We start from the raw sequence: 19,141 nt of genomic DNA, 5'->3' as shown, positions 1-19,141 counted from the left end.
GTGCTTCAAACATTGGGAAAAGATACTTGACAAGTGCATTGCATCTAATCAAGAGTACTTTGAAGGTGACTGAAGGAATTTTTGTGAAAAGTTTCACAAATAAATTTTTTATCATGGTGAGTCTTTTGGGGGGTGGATATCCTCCTTAGGGCTCTAACTATTTCTCCCCTTAGTAGTTGCATTTTGCATACATGATGAAACACACAAGTCCAAATGTGATGTAATACACATAAGATTTTGGGATGAAATACTTGTACTATCTATGCCACAGCACATTATGGGATTTACTTTGATACTACACCTAGATTTTGCCAAAAGCTGAGAAGCATATGCATATGTTAGGTATATTTTTGCTGTGTATTATCTTTTGAGCTATGTGGCTTCGTGTATATATTTGTCTACACATGCTTTTTACTAGCTGTTGCATATGTGCCACCTGTACAGTGGTTCTGTGTGGATAATGGGGGTGGGGGGGGGGCGTGGCAGGAAGGGGATATTTTAATATAATTATGGTGCATATAGAATCCCATTAAACAAAGCAAGAGTCCAAAAGATCAGGACATTCATAAAGATTCTGACCATACCTCTCTTCAATAAACTAACAGTTCAGATTGCAACACACACACACACACACACACACACACACACACACACACACACACACACACACACACACAGTACTGGCCGCTGTTTAGTGTGAGAGATTGTATTGGATGAGGTGGGTAGAGGGAGAACAGAGACAGAAAGTGGGGGGGGGGGGGGGGGGAGAGTTGGGAAGGGCAGCTGACAGAATGGAGACAGGCGGCAGGTACACAGAATAGGACTGCAGGAGGGAGAGGCAGCAGGTGCACAGGATAGGACTGCGACACGTGGGTACCAGAGAGCTGGCGAGTTCAGGCCACACGAAGACACATGAAGATGATGATGTGGAGGGGAGTAGATTAGGAGGGGATACAGGACAGAAGAAATCGTATAGTGTGTGCAGATAGTGGGTTAGTGCAGATTTAGACCAAGAGGGTTGTGGGAACGAAGGATATGTTGCAAGAATAACTTCCAGCTATATAGTTCAGAAAAGCTGCTTCTGGTGGGAAGGAGCTCTTGACCAAAGTTTGGTAATGACCATTCATTCTGGTAGACAGCTCATTGGTGATCATGCCCACATATCTACATGCACATCTGCTTCTGTACTCTTCAAACTGCTGCAAATGACATGGCAGACACTATGCTCTATTTATTCTACTCTTGTCTTTGTGATCCCTGTAGGAGTCACGTGCTGGGGGTTGTAATATGTCCCTAGATTCAGCATTTGAAGTTGCTTCTAAAAACTTTATAGGTAGGTTTTCATGAGATAGTTTGTGTCTTTCTTCAGACATCTGCCACTTCAGTTCTTTCAGCACCTTCGTGACATTCTTCGTGGGTTGAATAAACCTTTGACCAATCATCCATCCTTCCTATGTATCCCTTCAATATTCCCTGTTAGTCCAAGCAGTATTCTGGGATGGGTCACACAAGTGTTTTGTAAGCAGTTTCATTTGTAGACTGATGGCATTTATCTAGTATTCCATCAGTGAGCACTGCATCCTGCCACCTGCTTTGCTTATGACTGAGACTATCTGATCATTCCATTTTATATGCCTATAAATCATGAGAGTTAATTGATTCCAGCTGTGACTCATTGATAGTATCTTCAGTACCAACTGTGATTCACCCCTATGACCCCCAAACGAGCCCATTAACTTTCCAGAATTTCTTAACCTTGAACCTTGCCTTGCCATCAATCAACACATCCTTCTTTTTTTGTTTTTCATCCATCCTCTGACTAGTTTGTTGCAGTGCACCATGAATTTCTCTCCTGTGCCAACCTCTCAATGTGTTCAGCTCAGAGTAGCACTTGCAACCTACGTCTCAGTAACTTGCTGGATGTATTCCAATTTCTCTCTTCCTCTGCGGTTTTTGCCCTCTACCACTCCCTGTAGTACCATGAAAGTTATTCCCTGATGTGTTAATAGATGTCCTATCATCTCCGATTCTGCGCAGAACCACCTCATCCCTTACCTTATCAGTCCTCCTACTTTTCAACATTCATCTGTTGCACCACACCTCAAATGCTGCGATTCTCTTCTGCTCTGGCTTTCCAACAGTCTATGTTTCACGTCAATATAATGTTGTGCTCCAAAAGTACATTCTTAGAAATTTCTTCCTCAAATCAAGGCCTATGTTGGATACTACTAGACTTCTCATGGCCAGGAATGCCCTTTTTTGCTAATGCTAGTCTGCCTTTGATGTCCTCCTCGCTCACACACACACACACACAGACACACAGACAGAGAGAGAGAGAGAGAGAGAGAGCGCCCTTTGTGGCTGGTTACTGCACTCCCATTTAGAGAATCTGCTCTTGCGGACCTGTGCCTTCAGCCTGTTACCAGTAACATGACTTCCTATATAAAAGAAACCATCCATTTCCTCCACTAACTCTCCACCTTCCCTATTCATTTACCATACTGCACCCCTCTCATCAGCGTTGATGCCACCTCCCTCTACACTAACATATCCAGTGGACACAGTCTTGTTGCTATGGAACACTACCTTTTCCAATGCCCAACTGACTCCAAACCTACGACCTCCTTCCTGGTCACTGGGACCATCTACATTCTCACACACAGCTGCTTCTCATTTAAAGACAACACCTACAAATAAATGAATTGTACATCAATGGGCAACCACATGGTATCTTTCTATGCTAACCTAATCATGAGCCGTTTAGAGGAATCCTTCCTTGAACTGCCCAGAATCCCAAACTCTTCGCCTGGCTAAGATTCATTGATGATATCTTTGTGATCTGGACAGATAGGGAGAAAATCCCATCCACATTTCTCCAGAGTCTCAATGCCTTCTTCTCATTTGCTTCATCTGGCCCTCCTCAACCCAGCATGACACCTGATGTCGACCTCCATCCATATCAAACCTACCAACCAGCAACAATATCTCCACTTTGACAGCTGTCACCCATTCCATAATTCTCTCCCATGCAGCCTAGCCACCTTTGGTCATTGCATCTTTAGTGACAATTAGTCCCTTGCCAAATATGCCAGGGGTCTCACTGAGGCCTTCACAGGAAGTTGCAGTCACTGTGCTGCTTTGTATGTGGGCATGAAAACTAACAAGCTGTCTGTCACTTGAATGCCAGCGTCAGGCATGTGCCATCTGGATCCTTCTTACCAGCACTAGCTTTTCTGAATTGTACAGGTGTGAACTGTCCTTGCAATATATATCCTATCTTCCTGTAACCTACCTGGCCTCAACCTTCTCTTAACACAACCACTAGTTCTTTCCTCCTTCATTTCTCTCCTCCCCCCCTCCAAACATCCCAACTGTGCCTGGTAGCCCGATCCTGTCCCCTCTACATCTGTGCCCGCTCCCACAAGCAGCCTATTCTTTCCCCCACCCCTGCCTCACAATCCCTCCCCCTCCCACCCCATGCCTCCTCTTTACCATCACCACTCACTCCAGATTGCTGCTCCCATCGGGCATCACTGAAATTTACAGTCCAGCCACAGCGGCCGAAGACAGTGATCATGTGTGCGAGTTGTGCTTTTGTAAATGTGTGTGTGTGTTTTCTGTTGCAGATCATTTGGCCAAAAGCATAAAGGTATAGCAGTCTCTTTTTTTTTACTGCACAATATTACATTTCTTAAAATGTAAAGCAAGTTTGAAATCTTATAAAGATCTGACTGAATATTTGTTTAGCTTCTTTCAGACAGTACTTCATTATAGATAACTGCATCATCTGCGAAAAGTCAGAGACAATTATTAATAAATGAGGGTTGGACCTTAAATAGTGGCAACTATACAAAACTATACAAAAGAGTTTTATGTTTGCACCTGTTTCTGTCCTTCAAAGTAGTCACCAGCATTATGTAGAACCCGTTGTCAGCAATGTGGAAGGCGTAGTATGCCGTTAGCAGAGCCTGTTCTGTTGATGGTGCGAATGGAGCTGTCTACTGCCTGTTGAATCTCTGGAAAAGTTCTGAAGCGAATGCCATGAAGTGGTTTCTTCATCTTTGGAAACAAATCAGTCACAAGGACTTAAGTCCAGGGAGTATGGTGGATGATACAGTACTTCCCAGTCCCATCGACCGAACGGAGCAGCCACAGCTTGAGCTGTATGTGCCCATGCATTGTTTTGCAAAATGATGCGTGGGTTGCACAGAAAGTGTCACCGCTTCACACACACACACACACACACACACACACACACACACACACACACACAGAGAGAGAGAGAGAGAGAGAGAGAGAGAGAGAGAGAGAGAGAGATAATTTTTAAATTTATTTATTCCTTGATTATATTTCTCTAGATATTATGCTTTCGGGTGTGGACTATCCATGATCTTAAATGGTCCTGTGATTCCTTTTTAAGATTAGAACTATGATCATCTTCTTTTACCAACCCAAGATCGTTCATTTCAAATGTTGGTTTTATTGCTGACATATTATAATTTTGTAATCTTTATATCAGCTGATCTACACAATTGATTTTCTACTATTTTGTCTAATTTAGCACTTTCTTCCTGCTGTACCTCTCGCCATATGAAGAATTTTAATAGCAGTTCCCCTATAAATTTTCTTCATAGTATTTCTACAGGAGACAATCCCATAGACAAATAGGGTAGTTAATTAAAAACCATTTGAAATTCTGGCACTAATTTTGCCCAAGTTGTATGTCTCGGTGAACAGTAAGTTCTGCATAAACGTCCTATCTCCTTCATAACTCTTTCACATGGATTCGATTTTGGATTATATTTTGATATCGCGGTATGCCTTATGTTCTCCCAAGCTACAAACTCTTTAAATGATTGACTCACAAACTGTGAACCATTATCCATTAATAATCTCCTAGGTTTTCCTACCTCTACAAAATATTTGCACATACAGTTTATAACTGTCTCTGTGTTAGCTTGTTTAATTGTATGTAATGTAATATTTTTAGACCAACGCTCTAATAGAACGTAAATATAACTGACACCTCCTTGACTTGTTGGTAATGATCCATAGACATCTGAAGCTGTTAAATCATGTAAAGCTCTAGGTATTATAGGATACATTGTGTTATGGTTTCCTTTATTATTTTCCTTCACCTTTTGACAGACTTGACAGGTTCGTAGTAATCTTACAACTTTCTTACGTAGGTGTTTAAAATGGTAAAACTTCATCATATGTTTTATACACTTCCTTACTCCAAAATACCCATAACCTTTATGCATAAACCAAATTAAATCATTTTGTGCACACTCAAGTACACATAATTTCCAATATGATGTATTTGTATTCTTTCTCCAAAATCACCCTCTCCAAACCTTCCAGGAATTTCTCACTTCCAGCCTTGCCTCTCAATCTTTCTTAAAAACCTTAATCCTACTCCCAACATCACCACTGCTGAAGCCCAGGCTATCCGTGATCTGAAGGCTGACCAATCCATCGTCATTCTTCCGGCGGACGAGGGTTCCACGACTGTGGTACTTGATCGTCGGGAGTATGTGGCTGAGGGACTGCGTCAGCTTTCAGACAACACCACGTACAAAGTTTGCCAAGGTAATCCCATTCCTGATGTCCAGGCGGAGCTTCAAGGAATCCTCAGAACTTTAGGCCCCCTACAAAACCTTTCACCTGACTCCATCAACTTCCTGACCCCACCGACACTCCGCACCCCTACCTTCTACCTCCTTCCTAAAATTCACAAACCCAATCATCCCGGCCGCCCCATTGTAGCTGGTTACCAAGCCCCCACAGAACGTATCTCTGCCTACATACCGAGCGAGGTGCCGCAGTGGTAGCACACTGGACTCACATTCGGGAGGACGACGGTTCAATCCCGTCTCCAGCCATCCTGATTTAGGTTTTCCGTGATTTCCCTAAATCGTTTCAGGCAAATGCCGGGATGGTTCCTTTGAAAGGGCACGGCCGATTTCCTTCCCAATCCTTCCCTAACCCGAGCTTGCGCTCCTTCTCTAATGACCTCGTTGTCGACGGGACGTTAAACACTAACCTAACCTAATCTGCCTACGTAGATCAACACCTTCAACCCATTACATGCAGTCTCCCATCCTTCATCAAAGACACCAACCACTTTCTCGAACGCCTGGAATCCTTACCCAATCTGTTACCTTCGGAAACCATCCTTGTAACCATTGATGCCACTTCCTCATACACAAATATCCCGCACGTCCAGGGCCTCGCTACGATGGAGCACTTCCTTTCACGCCGATCACCTGCCACCCTACCTAAAACCTCTTTCCTGACCCACAACTTCTTCACTTTTGAAGGCCAGACATACCAACAATTAAAGAGAACAGCCATGGGTACCAGGATGGCCCCCTCGTACGCCAACCTATCGTGAGTCGCTTAGAGGAAGCCGCCTTGGTTACCCAGGCCTGCCAACCCAAAGTTTGGTACAGATTTATTGATGACATCTTCATGATCTGGACTCACAGTGAAGAACAACTCCAGAATTTCCTCTCCAGCCTCAACTCCTTTGGTTCCATCAGATTCACCTGGTCCTACTCCAAATCCCATGCCACTTTCCTTGACGTTGACCTCCACCTGTCCAATGGCCAGCTTCACACGTCTGTCCACATCAAACCCACCAACAAGCAACAGTACCTCCATTATGACAGCTGCCACCCATTCCACATCAAACGGTCCCTTCCCTACAGCCTAGGTCTTCGTGGCAAATGAATCTGCTCCAGTCGGGAATCCCTGAACCATTACACCAACAACCTGACAACAGCTTTCGCATCCCCCAACTACCCTCCTGACCTGGTGCAGAAGCAAATAACCAGAGCCACTTCCTCATCCTCTCAAACCCAGAAACTCCCACAGAAGAACCACAAAAGTGCCCCACTTGTGACAGGATACTTTCTGCGACTGGATCAGACTCTGAATGTGGCTCTCCAGCAGGGATACGACTTCCTCAAATCCTGCCCTGAAATGAGATCCATCCTTCATGAAATCCTCCCCACTCCACCAAGAGTGTCTTTCCGCCGTCCACCTAACCTTCGTAACCTCTTAGTTCATCCCTATGAAATCCCCAATTGTTCTTCCCTACCCTCTGGCTCCTACCCTTGTAACCGCCCCCGGTGTAAAACCTGTCCCATGCACCCTCCCACCACCACCTACTCCAGTCCTGTAACCCGGAAGGTGTGCACGATCAAAGGCAGAGCCACGTGTGAAAGCACCCACGTGATTTACCAACTGACCTGCCTACACTGTGACGCATTCTATGTGGGAATGACCAGCAGCAAACTGTCCATTTGCATGAATGGACACAGGCAGACAGTGTTTGTTGGTAATGAGGATCACCCTGTGGCTAAACATGCCATGGTGCACGGCCAGCACATGTTGGCACAGTGTTACACCGTCCGGGTTATCTGGATACTTCCCACTAACACCAACCTATCCGAACTCCGGAGATGGGAACTTGCTCTTCAATATAACCTCTCTTCCCGTTATCCACCAGGCCTCAATCTCCGCTAATTTCAAGTTGCCGCCACTCATACCTCACCTGTCATTCAACAACATCTTTGCCTCTGCACTTCCGCCTCGACTGACATCTCTGCCCAAACTCTTTGCCTTTTAATATGTCTGCTTGTGTCATATATATATATATATATATATATATATATATATATATATATATATATATATATATATATATAATGTGTGTGTGTGTGTGTGTGTGTGTGTGTGTACCCGTCCTTTTTTCCCCCCTAAGGTAAGTCTTTCCGCTCCGGGGATTGGAATGACTCCTTACCCTCTCCTTTAAAACCCACATCCTTTCGTCTTTCCCTCTCCTTCCCTCTTTCCTGACAAAGCAACCGTTGGTTGCGAAAGCTAGAATTTTGTGTGTATATTTGTGTTTGTTTGTGTGTCTATCGACGTGCCAGCGCTTTCGTTTGGTAAGTCACATCATCTTTGTTTTTAGATATATTATATTCATAAAATTTATATTAAAATCATTGCTTGTCCAGTAGTTCTCTGAGAATTACTCATTCCTAATGGATATCGTTATAAAACATCTGGTATGCAATTTAATGTTCTCTTGATGTATACTACGTGTATCTGAAACTCCTCATGAGCCTCTTATGTAATAAATGGCTTTCCATTTAGTATATCGATGCTCGATGATCTGTATAAATAACAGTTTCTGAACCCCAAATCAGTGTTTCAAATTTCTTTAAGCTCCATACCACAGCAAGTAATTCTTTCTCCATTGCTGTATAATTCAGCTCATGTTTGTCTAGGCTGCAACTAGTGAAAGCAATGGTTTTATGTTCTCCCTCTTCTGGGTCCCATTTCCCTTAAAATACTTCTGCTGCTATGCCATATTCTGATGCATCTGTTGTGATGCCAAATGGTCTACGAAACTTGAATGGTTTAAAATAGGAGCATTGACTAGGGTATCCTTTACTTCCTGGAATGCCTTTTCTGCATTTTCATCCCATACCCATTTCACCTTTTGCCTTAATAGCAATAGTAGATATAGATTATTCATGACTTTTCCTTGTATATACTGTCTATAAAATCCCTCTAATACTAAAAAGGAATGCAACTGTTTCACATTCTGAGGACGTGGACAGTCTTTAATCCCCGTAATACATTCTGGATCTCGCTTAATTCCTCTTATTCCTACAAGATGTCCCAAGAATTTTAGTTCCTCTTGCCCATAATGTGATTTAGCGAGCTTAATAGTTGTTCCCTTGGTATAAAATTTCTCTAGTGTTCTTGCAAGTAACTCACAATGTTCCTCCCAGGTTTCTGAAACAATAAGTATATCATCTACATAAATCAATAGCTCTTGTAACAACTTTCTCCCTAATGCCTGATCTAATGCTCTTATAAACACTGATACTGATATGTTTAACCCAAATGGCAAAACTTCAAACTGTTTATTACTTTCTGTCATATAGGAATGCAGTATAAGGTCTAGATTATTTAACTAATTTCACCTGCCAGTACCCATTGTAAGATCAATGGAACTAAAATAATTTTCTTTTGCAAAATGAGCAAGTAGGTAGTCTATGCATGTGGGACGATCTTTCTCCGGTTCACTGTGACAATTCAAAGTTCTTGCGTCTAGTATTAGGCACACAACTCCTGTTGCCTTTGACGACTAACAGTGGATTGTTGTATACGCTTGTACTTCTTTCTATAACATTATTATCTACCATTTTATCTATTTCTTCCTGTTTTACGTTGATAGTTACTGTGTAAGGTCTACAGAAAAAAGGTTCCTTGTTTTTTATCTTAAAACTACATACATAATTATCTATATTCCCGGGTTTGTCTGAAAATACATCTGAATATCTGCATAATATTCCATATAGCTCTTCCTTGTGAGTAAGGGTTAACAGTTCCCATTCGTAAGCCTTTGCATACAAATCAGCTTTATTTGCAGTTTGTTGTAGATTACTTACATCCTTCTCCGTTGAACTCATATTTGCTATTAACTGTAAATAATTACTCCCATTTAGTCCTTGACAGCCATCTGTCTTAAACAAGATCTCTTGATTACAGTTATCTAGATTGCACTTAAAAGAACCACTCTGAAAGTCTCTTACCACTGTGTATTTCATTAACCAATCTACTCCTAGTAATACTTATGTTATTTATTTTAGGGACTATTAGCATGGTTTGTTCAAACATCAGTTGATCTGTTCCAAAAGTAATCCTTGTTTCCCATTTCACTACATTGCTCTTAGTACCTGCAATACCTACAATAAGCACTCCCATAACAGGTAACTTAAGAAATTCCTTTAGTTTTCCACTTAATGGCCATTCCTCCAAAATTATTGATACTTCGCTTCCTGAATCAACGTAAATTTCCACTCCTTTATTTCCTATTCTTCCGATTACAATTGGTTTGCGTTGCACCTTTTCTAAATTTTCCTCTTCCGCTAATAACCAATCATTAATAAGTGATATTTTACTATTAGTGATCATTTTACTTATATATGGGCCAAGTATTGTTCTGTGACATACTGGAGTCTGGCCCTTGACCCAGGATTTTTCTTGTTTTCCATCACAGTGACCGAATACCAGTTGGAACTTACTTCAGTAATACGCTGATTTGCTTCAGTGTCATTATTTCGTTGCATATTTATTTGTTGATTTTTGAGTTTTAAACACCTGCGAGTTTATCAGTCTGATTTCTTCCCCCTCTAGGTTATTGTGATTTAGACCGTTATCCCTGCTGTGAACAGTTTCATTATTGCTTACTCTACAATAATTGGATTCCTTCATCTGCGGCAATGAATTTCGGTCATTCACTGAATAATCTTCATTTTTTTCAGTATTCAGTGTGTCTAAACCTTCAATAAATGTTAATAACTCGGTCATGGTTTTCCATCCTCTATACAATATTCCTTGTCGAGCGTGGTATGGTAAATGTCTAATGAATACTTTTACTAAGTGCATTTCATGTATTGTATCATCTAAGTATTTCGATTTTGTCAAATGCCATTCTACGTACTTTTTATATGTGCCCCATGAATTATTGTATGGAGTAGGTTCTAATAACTTTAAGATTAATTTTTCCTGACTACTTGAAGACCAGTACTTTCTCTTAAAGCTTCCTCAAAATCTTTTAAGACACACATTCTTCTGCATGAGAATTTCCCCATTCTGCAGCATCTCCCATTAAATATCGTAATGCAGAATCTATTTTCTTCAAGTCATCCCTCTTTTTTGGTAAAGTTCTGGCAAACACTCGTAAAAAATAAATTGGGTGTACATCACTGTCTGGTTTATACTTTGGAAACCCATTTTCCTGTACATAAATCCTGTATTACATCTTTAGTTACTCCCGTCATAATTTCAGGTTTACTGTTTTTCTAATTTCCTTTTGTTATCGTCTACTGCTTTCCATATTCTATTAAGTTCTTGTTTACCGTTAATTGTACCTTCCCCAGAGGTGATTTTGTCATTATTTATTTCTGTTTTGTCTTTTACTTCTTGTTCTACGAGTAACTGTAAATGTTTTTCCAAATGTTTTATAGTATCAGGTGTCCCTATTACAGCATTTCTCTGTATGGACGTGATGCGCTTATTTGCATCGGAAATACTAGTCGTACCGCATGGAATTGGGAGTTCACATTATCTACATAGCCCGTCCGCTGTCGGGTTGTTATTCTGTGTACACTTTCTTGTAAATCATCTGTTAATACGTTAATACTAGTTTAGCTACTTGTTGTACCTCTACTGGCATTGATTCTCGTAATTCATTTACTGTAGAACTTATTTCAATTATTTTAATGTTTTGATCATTAATTCCCCCCATGAACCATGGACCTTGCCGTTGGTGGGGTGGCTTGCGTGCCTCAGCGATACAGATGGCCGTACCGTAGGTGCAACCACAACGGAGGGGTATCTGTTGAGAGGCTAGACAAACATGTGATTCCTGAAGAGGGGCAGCAGCCTTTTCAGTAGTTGCAGGGGCAACAGTCTGGATGATTGACTGATCTGGCCTTGTAACATTAACAAAACGGCCTTGCTGTGCTGGTACTGCGAACGGCTGAAAGCAAGGGGAAACTACAGCCGTAATTTTTCCCGAGGACATGCAGCTTTACTGTATGATTAAATGATGATGGCGTTCTCTTGGGTAAAATATTCCGGAGGTAAAATAGTCCCCCATTCGGATCTCCGGGCGGGGACTACTCAAGAGGGCGTCGTTATCAGGAGAAAGAAAACTGGCATTCTACGGATCGGAGCGTGGAATGTCAGATCCCTTAATTGGGCAGGTAGGTTAGAAAATTTAAAAAGGGAAATGGATAGGTTACAGTTACATATAGTGGGAATTAGTGAAGTTCGGTGGCAGGAGGAACAAGGCTTTTGGTCAGGTGATTACAGGGTTATAAATACAAAATCAAATAGGGGTAATGCAGGAGTAGGTTTAATAATGAATAAAAAAATAGGAGTGCAGGTTAGCTACTACAAACAGCATAGGGAACGCATTATTGTGGCCACGATAGACACAAAGCCCATGCCTACTACAGTAGTACAAGTTTATATGCCAACTAGCTCTGCAGATGATGAAGAAATTGATGAAATGTATGACGAGATACAAGAAATTATTCAGGTAGTGAAGGGAGACGAAAATTTAATAGTCATGGGTGACTGGAATTCATCAGTAGGAAAAGGGAGAGAAAGAAACATAGTAGGTGAATATGGATTGGGGGGAAGAAATGAAAGAGGAAGCCGCCTTGTAGAATTTTGCACAGAGCATAACTTAATCATAGCTAACACTTGGTTCAAGAATCATGAAAGAGGGTTGTATACCTGGAAGAATCCTGGAGATACTAAAAGGTATCAGATAGATTACATAATGGTAAGACAGAGATTTAGGAACCAGGTTTTAAATTGTAAGACATTTCCAGGGTCAGATGTGGATTCTGACCACAATATATTGGTTATGAACTGCAGATTGAAACTGAAGAAACTGCAAAAAGGCGGGAATTTAAGGAGATGGGACCTGGATAAACTGAAAGAACCAGAGGTTGTACAGAGTTTCAGGGAAAGCATAAGGGAACAATTGACAGGAATGGGGGAAAGAAATACAGTAGAAGAAGAAAATGGGTAGCTCTGAGGGATGAAGTAGTGAAGGCAGCAGAGGATCAAGTAGGTAAAAAGACGAGGGCTAATAGAAATCCTTGGGTAACAGAAGAAATATTGAATTTAATTGATGAAAGGAGAAAATATAAAAATGCAGTAAATGAAGCAGGCAAAAAGGAATACAAACGTCTCAAAAATGAGATCGACAGGAAGTGCAAAATGGCTAAGCAGGGATGGCTAGAGGACAAATGGAAGGATGTAGAGGCTTGTCTGACTAGGGGTAAGATAGATACTGCCTACAGGAAAATTAAAGACACCTTTGGAGAGAAAAGAACCTCTTGTATGAATATCAAGAGCTCAGATGGCAACCCAGTTCTAAGCAAAGAAGGGAAGGCAGAAAGGTGGAAGGAGTATATAGAGGGTTTATACAAGGGCGATGTACTTGAGGACAATATTATGGAAATGGAAGAGGATGTAGATGAAGATGAAATGGGAGATAAGATACTGCGTGAAGAGTTTGACAGAGCACTGAAAGACCTGAGTCGAAACAAGGCCCCGAGAGTAGACAACATTCCATTAGAACTACTGATGGCCTTGGGAGAGCCAGTCATGACAAAACTCTACCATCTGGTGAGCAAGATGTATGAGACAGGCGAAATACCCACAGACTTCAAGAGGAATATAATAATTCCAATCCCAAAGAAAGGAGGTGTTGACAGATGTGAAAATTACTGAACTATCAGTTTAATAAGTCACAGCTGCAAAATACTAACGCGAATTCTTTACAGACGAATGGAAAAACTGGTAGAAGCAGACCTCGGGGAAGATCAGTTTGGATTCCGTAGAAATGTTGGAACACGTGAGGCAATACTAACCTTACGACTTATCTTAGAAGAAAGATTAAGAAAAGGCAAACCTACGTTTCTAGCATTTGTAGACTTAGAGAAAGCTTTTGACAACGTTAGCTGGAATACTTTCTTTCAAATTCTGAAGGTGGCAGGGGTAAAATACAGGGAGCGAAAGGCTATTTACAATTTGTACAGAAACCAGATGGCAGTTATAAGAGTCGAGGGGCATGAAAGGGAAGCAGTGGTTGGGAAAGGAGTGAGACAGGGCTGTAGCCTCTCCCCGATGTTATTCAATCTGTATATTGAGCAAGCAGTAAAGGAAACAAAAGAAAAATTCGGAGTAGGTATTAAAATCCATGGAGAAGAAATAAAAACTTTGAGGTTCGCCGATGACATTGTAATTCTGTCAGAGACAGCAAAGGACTTAGAAGAGCAGTTGAACGGAATGGACAGTGTCTTGAACATCAACAAAAGCAAAACGAGGATAATGGAATGTAGTCAAATTAAATCGGGTGATGCTGAGGGGATTAGATTAGGGAATGAGACACTTAAAGTAGTAAAGGAGTTTTGCTATTTAGGGAGTAAAATAACTGATGATGGTCGAAGTAGAGAGGATATAAAATGTAGACTGGCAATGGCAAGGAAATCGTTTCTGAAGAAGAGAAATTTGTTAACATCGAGTATAGATTTAAGTGTCAGGAAGTCATTTCTGAAAGTATTTGTATGGAGTGTAGCCATGTATGGAAGTGAAACATGGACGATAACCAGTTTGGACAGGAAGAGAATAGAAGCTTTCGAAATGTGGTGCTACAGAAGAATGCTGAAGATAAGGTGGGTAGATCACATAACTAATGAGGAAGTATTGAATAGGATTGGGGAGAAGAGAAGTTTGTGGCACAACTTGACTAGAAGAAGGGATCGGTTGGTAGGACATGTTTTGAGGCATCAAGGGATCACAAATTTAGCATTGGAGGGCAGCGTGGAGGGTAAAAATCGTAGAGGGAGACCAAGAGATGAATACACTAAGCAGATTCAGAAGGATGTAGGTTGCAGTAGGTACTGGGAGATGAAGAAGCTTGCACAGGATAGAGTAGCATGGAGAGCTGCATCAAACCAGTCTCAGGACTGAAGACCACAACAACGATCATTAATTTGTGCATTGAAGTTAGATTCTAAGTTAGCTTTAACCTCTTGTATTTTATGGCTGAGTATGTCATCTATTGATTCAGTAATTTGTTCCTTAATGGACTTAATTCTACTTGTTCCACTTTCTATCCTTCCTTATCCTTCTCTGCTTCTTCTTTAATTATACCTTCTAGTATTGATCGTAATTCCTCATTTTGCATTGTCATCTTTCTTGTGATCGGCATACACTATTTATTACCAATCGACAGTATTAATATTAAACCCTATATTCACAGAACTGTTTCTACTATTTAAATGTTCACAGCTCACCCTTCTTGGGAACTGTGAACTGCATACTGGTTGTAGAACAGCCAAAGCTGGCAGTGAAGCTGAAGCTGACATCTGCTCTCGTGCTGCTGCTGACTGGACAACACACCTCCCCGTGCTCGCTGCTCTGCATCGATAATTCCTGTCGTATTAACGTCCACCATATGCATTACCCAGTCAAAACAATTTTGTTAAGTTCTGAACTAATTACGTGCACTCACTGCTTGTAATATGGGTGCACTTTCTGCTGCCACTGTATTCTTCTTTCTTTCTGTTTCAGTTTTGCGACAGTAAATTATATTTTGGATTCATTATGTGTTTACTATTCTTTCATAGACAATTCATTCAAAAGAAGCTCTTAATTATTTTTTATTTCTTGTTATGTGCTTTATAAGGCAATGTTGTTGATCACTGGTTGCCAGGGCCAACTTCTCTGTCTTCTATTCTTTGGAGCCGTAATTCTAACTCAAATGAATTTTCTGCACTTGTTGGTGCAGTCTCCTTCTGCGTTTACCAGTGTCGCCATATGGGGTGTATTTTTCCGTCTTTTCTTGCTGTTGCTTATTTTGTAACTTATGTGGTGGGTCTTATACGAGCACAACTGGGAAGTTGCGTCCATGGCCAATGTAACAGGGCAATATTGTGCCGATCCCAATAGACTGCCAAATGAAAGTGGTATTACTTTTATCCTTTCGGAACAGAGTAGCTTTCTGGTGGTTCTGAACAGAGTAGCTTTCTGGTGGTCCTGAACATAGATATCACCACAAATACACATACTTTCAAAATTTACAGAAAATCCACAACAACAGACACAGTAACACCCTCATGTTCACAACATCCAGTAATACACAAACATGCAGCCTTCCATTCCATGGTGCATCACCTCACATCCATATCAATGTCAAAACAAAATGTCCAAACAGAAGTAGACACCATTAAATATATTGCATATAACAATGGCTATAACCCTGAATTAGTTGACAAAATCCTGCACAAGAAACAAAGAAGGAAAATCTTGCCCTACATTTATGCCCCCTCTGCAATAACAACCACACTATAAACCAACTGGTGTACTATTCCATATCTAGGTAAGCTATTGTTCCCCTTCCCTGGCAACACCATGGGAGGAACGTCAGGCTAAGGATGTCAGCGGATCTTATTCGCCCCGGTACCTTGTATGTTCGAGAGCTGATGGGGAGTTTTTTCATGATGAGGAAGCCTCAGTTTTTTTGTTGAGCATTTAGAGAACAAGTTTGGGGAGGTGATGGACTTGTCCAAAATGAGATCTGGGTCAGTCTCGATCGAAACAGCATCCTCTGCCCAGTCACCGGAGTTACTCGCTTGTGTGTGTGGGTGTTTTTTCTCTCCAAGCTGGGGGATATTTCTGTAACCATCACGCCCCATAAGAGCTTAAATATGGTCCAGGGTATCATATTTCACAGAGACCTTCTTTTGCAGTCCAACAATGAGCTGCGCGCCAATTTAGAGCGGCGAGGTGTACATTTTGTCTGGTGTGTCCACCAGGGTCCGAAGGATATAATCAGGTTGCCACTGGTGCCTTCATCTTGGGCTTTGAGGGTGAAGGTCAAGGTGATTGTCTACTGGTGTGATGTAAAGCCGTATATCCCACCCCTGATGCAGTGCTTTAAGTGCTGGAAGTTCGGCCATATGTCTTGCTGCTGGACTTCCAGCATCACATGCCGAGATTGCGGACGCCCATCACATCCCAATACCCCATGTGCCCCACCTCCCATCTGTGTCAACTGTGGAGAGCATCATTCGCCTTACTCACCTGACTGCAGGATTCTCCAGAATGAAAGGAAACCTATGGAGTACAAGACCCTGGACAAATTGACCTACACTGAGACTAAGAGAAAATTTAAACGCCTGCATCCTGTGTGTATGACATCGTCTTACACCGCCATTACAACAGTTCTGGCACTATCAGCTTCGCCAACCCACGTCACCTCTCAGAGCCCGAAGACTAAACCTGCCCCCTTGATGGTGGGGGGCATTTCCCTCCCTGTTGCCCCCGCACCACCCACTTCAGGAGCAACACCCCCCCCACCCCCACCCCCACCCCCAACCATCGGGGACATCCGTCCCCACTTCTAAGCCGGAGAAGCATAAGCCTTCTTTGGCTTCTCTCGCTAGAAAGGGGTCCCTTGGGTCGTCCCCTTTCCAGGTTTCTTCTAGTGGGGAAGACGACACCCGCCAGTGGCTGAAGAGCCCAAAAGCAGCTGGTCGTATGGCTTCACGCTCATCCTCAGTCTCGGAGACTGAGCCAGTGAAGTCGTCCCAGCCAGGGAAACCCAAGGAGCAGTGAGAGAAATCCAAAAAGAAAACCCCTGAGACCAAGGAAATTGTGGTGGCACCCACACCATCGCTACCTACAAGCTCAGCGGCTGAGGATGGGGTGGAGATTTTGGCGTCCGCTGAGGACCTAGATCTCGCCAGACCCTCCGACACAATGGATATAGACTGCTCAGGCAATAAATCGGTGGCAGCAGGTGACCCTGAGGCGTAAACTGCCTCATTGAATGTTCCGTGCCTTCCCAGTCTCACGATGTCAGCCTCCAGTGGAATTGCGGCAGTTTTTTCCAATGCCTGGCAGAGCTATGGCAACTGTTAACTCTTTGAGGGGCAGTGGCTATCACCAGGCATTAACACTGATAACCACTGCCCTTGAAAGAGCTAAGCTTTACACCTGCTATCTGCATTGCCCTCCAGGAAACCTGGTTCCCAGCAATGCAGACCCCTGCCCTCCGTGGCAAGGGATATCACAGGAACCATAGCCACTATAATCGAGTGTCAGGTGGAGTTTGCGCTTATGTCCTAAACTCGGTCTGTAGTGAACATGTGCCCCTTCAAACTCCTCTTGAAGCTGTGGCTGTCGGAATGAGGAGGACACAGGAAATAACTGTCTGCAATGTATATCTTCCTCCAGATGGTGCAGTACCCCTGAATGTATTAGCTGCACTGACTGATCAACTCCCTAAACCTTTTCTACTTCTGGGAGATTTTAATGCCCATAACCCATCATGGGGTGGTACCATGCTTCCGAGGCAGAAATGTCGATACTTCACTGTCGCACGGCCTCTGCCTCTTAAATACTGGGGCCGCCACACATTTCAGTGTGGCTCATGGTAGTTACTCGGCCATTGATTTATTGATTTGCAGCCCAGGACTTCTCCCATCTATCCACTGGAGAGCACATGACGATCTGTGCGGTAGTGACCACTTTCCCAGCTTCCTGTGACTGCCCCAGCGTCAAGCACACGGACGCCTGCGCAGATGTTCTTTGAACAAGGCAGACTGGAGAACTTTTACCTCTGTTGTCACCGCTGACTCTCCCCCACACGGTAACATCGATGTGATGGTTGAGCAGGTGACTAGCACAATTGTTTTTGCGGCAGAATACGCGATCCCTCGCTCCTTAGTGTGCCCAAGGCGTAAGGCAGTCCCTTGGTGGTCGCCGGAAGTCGCTGAAGCAATTTAGAAGTGTTGGTGAGCTCTACAGTGGCATAAGCAGCACCCTTTCCTGGAGCAGCTCATAGCCTTTAAACGGCTCCGTGCCCGTGTTCACTACCTTATCAAACAACGGAAGGAGTGGTGTTGGGAGAGATACGTCTCCACCATTGGGTGCCACACAGCGCCTTCCCAAGTGTGGGCAAAGATCAAACGTCTTTTCGGGTACCAGGCCCCAACAGCTGTCCCCAGTGTTCCCATAAATGGCGAGTTATGTACCGACGTAAACGTGATTGCAGAGCGCTTTGCTGAGCACTTGACTCAAGCCTCTGCGAAGGAGGATTATCCCCCAGCCTTTCACACACTCAAACAGCAGCTGGAAGGGAACGTCCTCTCATTCACTACATGCTGCAGTGAATCCTATAATGTCCCTTTTACAGAGTGGGAGCTCGTCAGTGCCCTTGCACACAGCGCCAACACAGTTCCTGGGCCTGATCGCATCCACAGCCAGATGATTAAACATCTCTCATCTGACTACAAGCAAAATCTCGTCATCTTCAACCGGATCTGGTGTGATGGCATCTTTCAATCGCAGTGGCGGGAGAACACCATCATTCCGATGCTCAAACCTGCTAAAAACACGCTTGACGTGGAAAGCTATCGGCCCACCAGCCTCACCAACATTCTTTGTAAGCTGCTGGAACGTATGGTATGTTGGCGGTTGGGAGTCACGTGGCCTGCTGGCTTCCGCCAGGGACGCTCTACCA

At 42.9% G+C, this 19,141-nt stretch overlaps 1 protein-coding gene across 2 annotated transcripts in view; it reads left to right on the top strand.

The window, feature by feature from the left end:
• Positions 1–19,141, top strand: part of LOC124544606 (uracil phosphoribosyltransferase homolog) — a 39,338-nt gene that overhangs the window by 9,724 nt on the left and 10,473 nt on the right. Inside the window, exon 6 of one of the 2 annotated variants that reach the window (XM_047123198.1) lies at positions 14,905–15,153. The exons of the other annotated variant lie outside the window; for it this stretch is intronic. Coding sequence (XP_046979154.1) covers positions 14,905–15,045 — 141 coding nt within the window. The 3' untranslated portion in view covers positions 15,046–15,153. Of the gene's footprint in view, positions 1–14,904; positions 15,154–19,141 lie in introns of those variants that run through there. 2 annotated transcript variants of the gene reach the window in all.

This window comes from Schistocerca americana, chromosome 8, assembly GCF_021461395.2.
Source record: "Schistocerca americana isolate TAMUIC-IGC-003095 chromosome 8, iqSchAmer2.1, whole genome shotgun sequence".
Taxonomy (NCBI): domain Eukaryota; kingdom Metazoa; phylum Arthropoda; class Insecta; order Orthoptera; family Acrididae; genus Schistocerca; species Schistocerca americana.
This window is presented reverse-complemented; position numbering and strand designations above follow the sequence as displayed.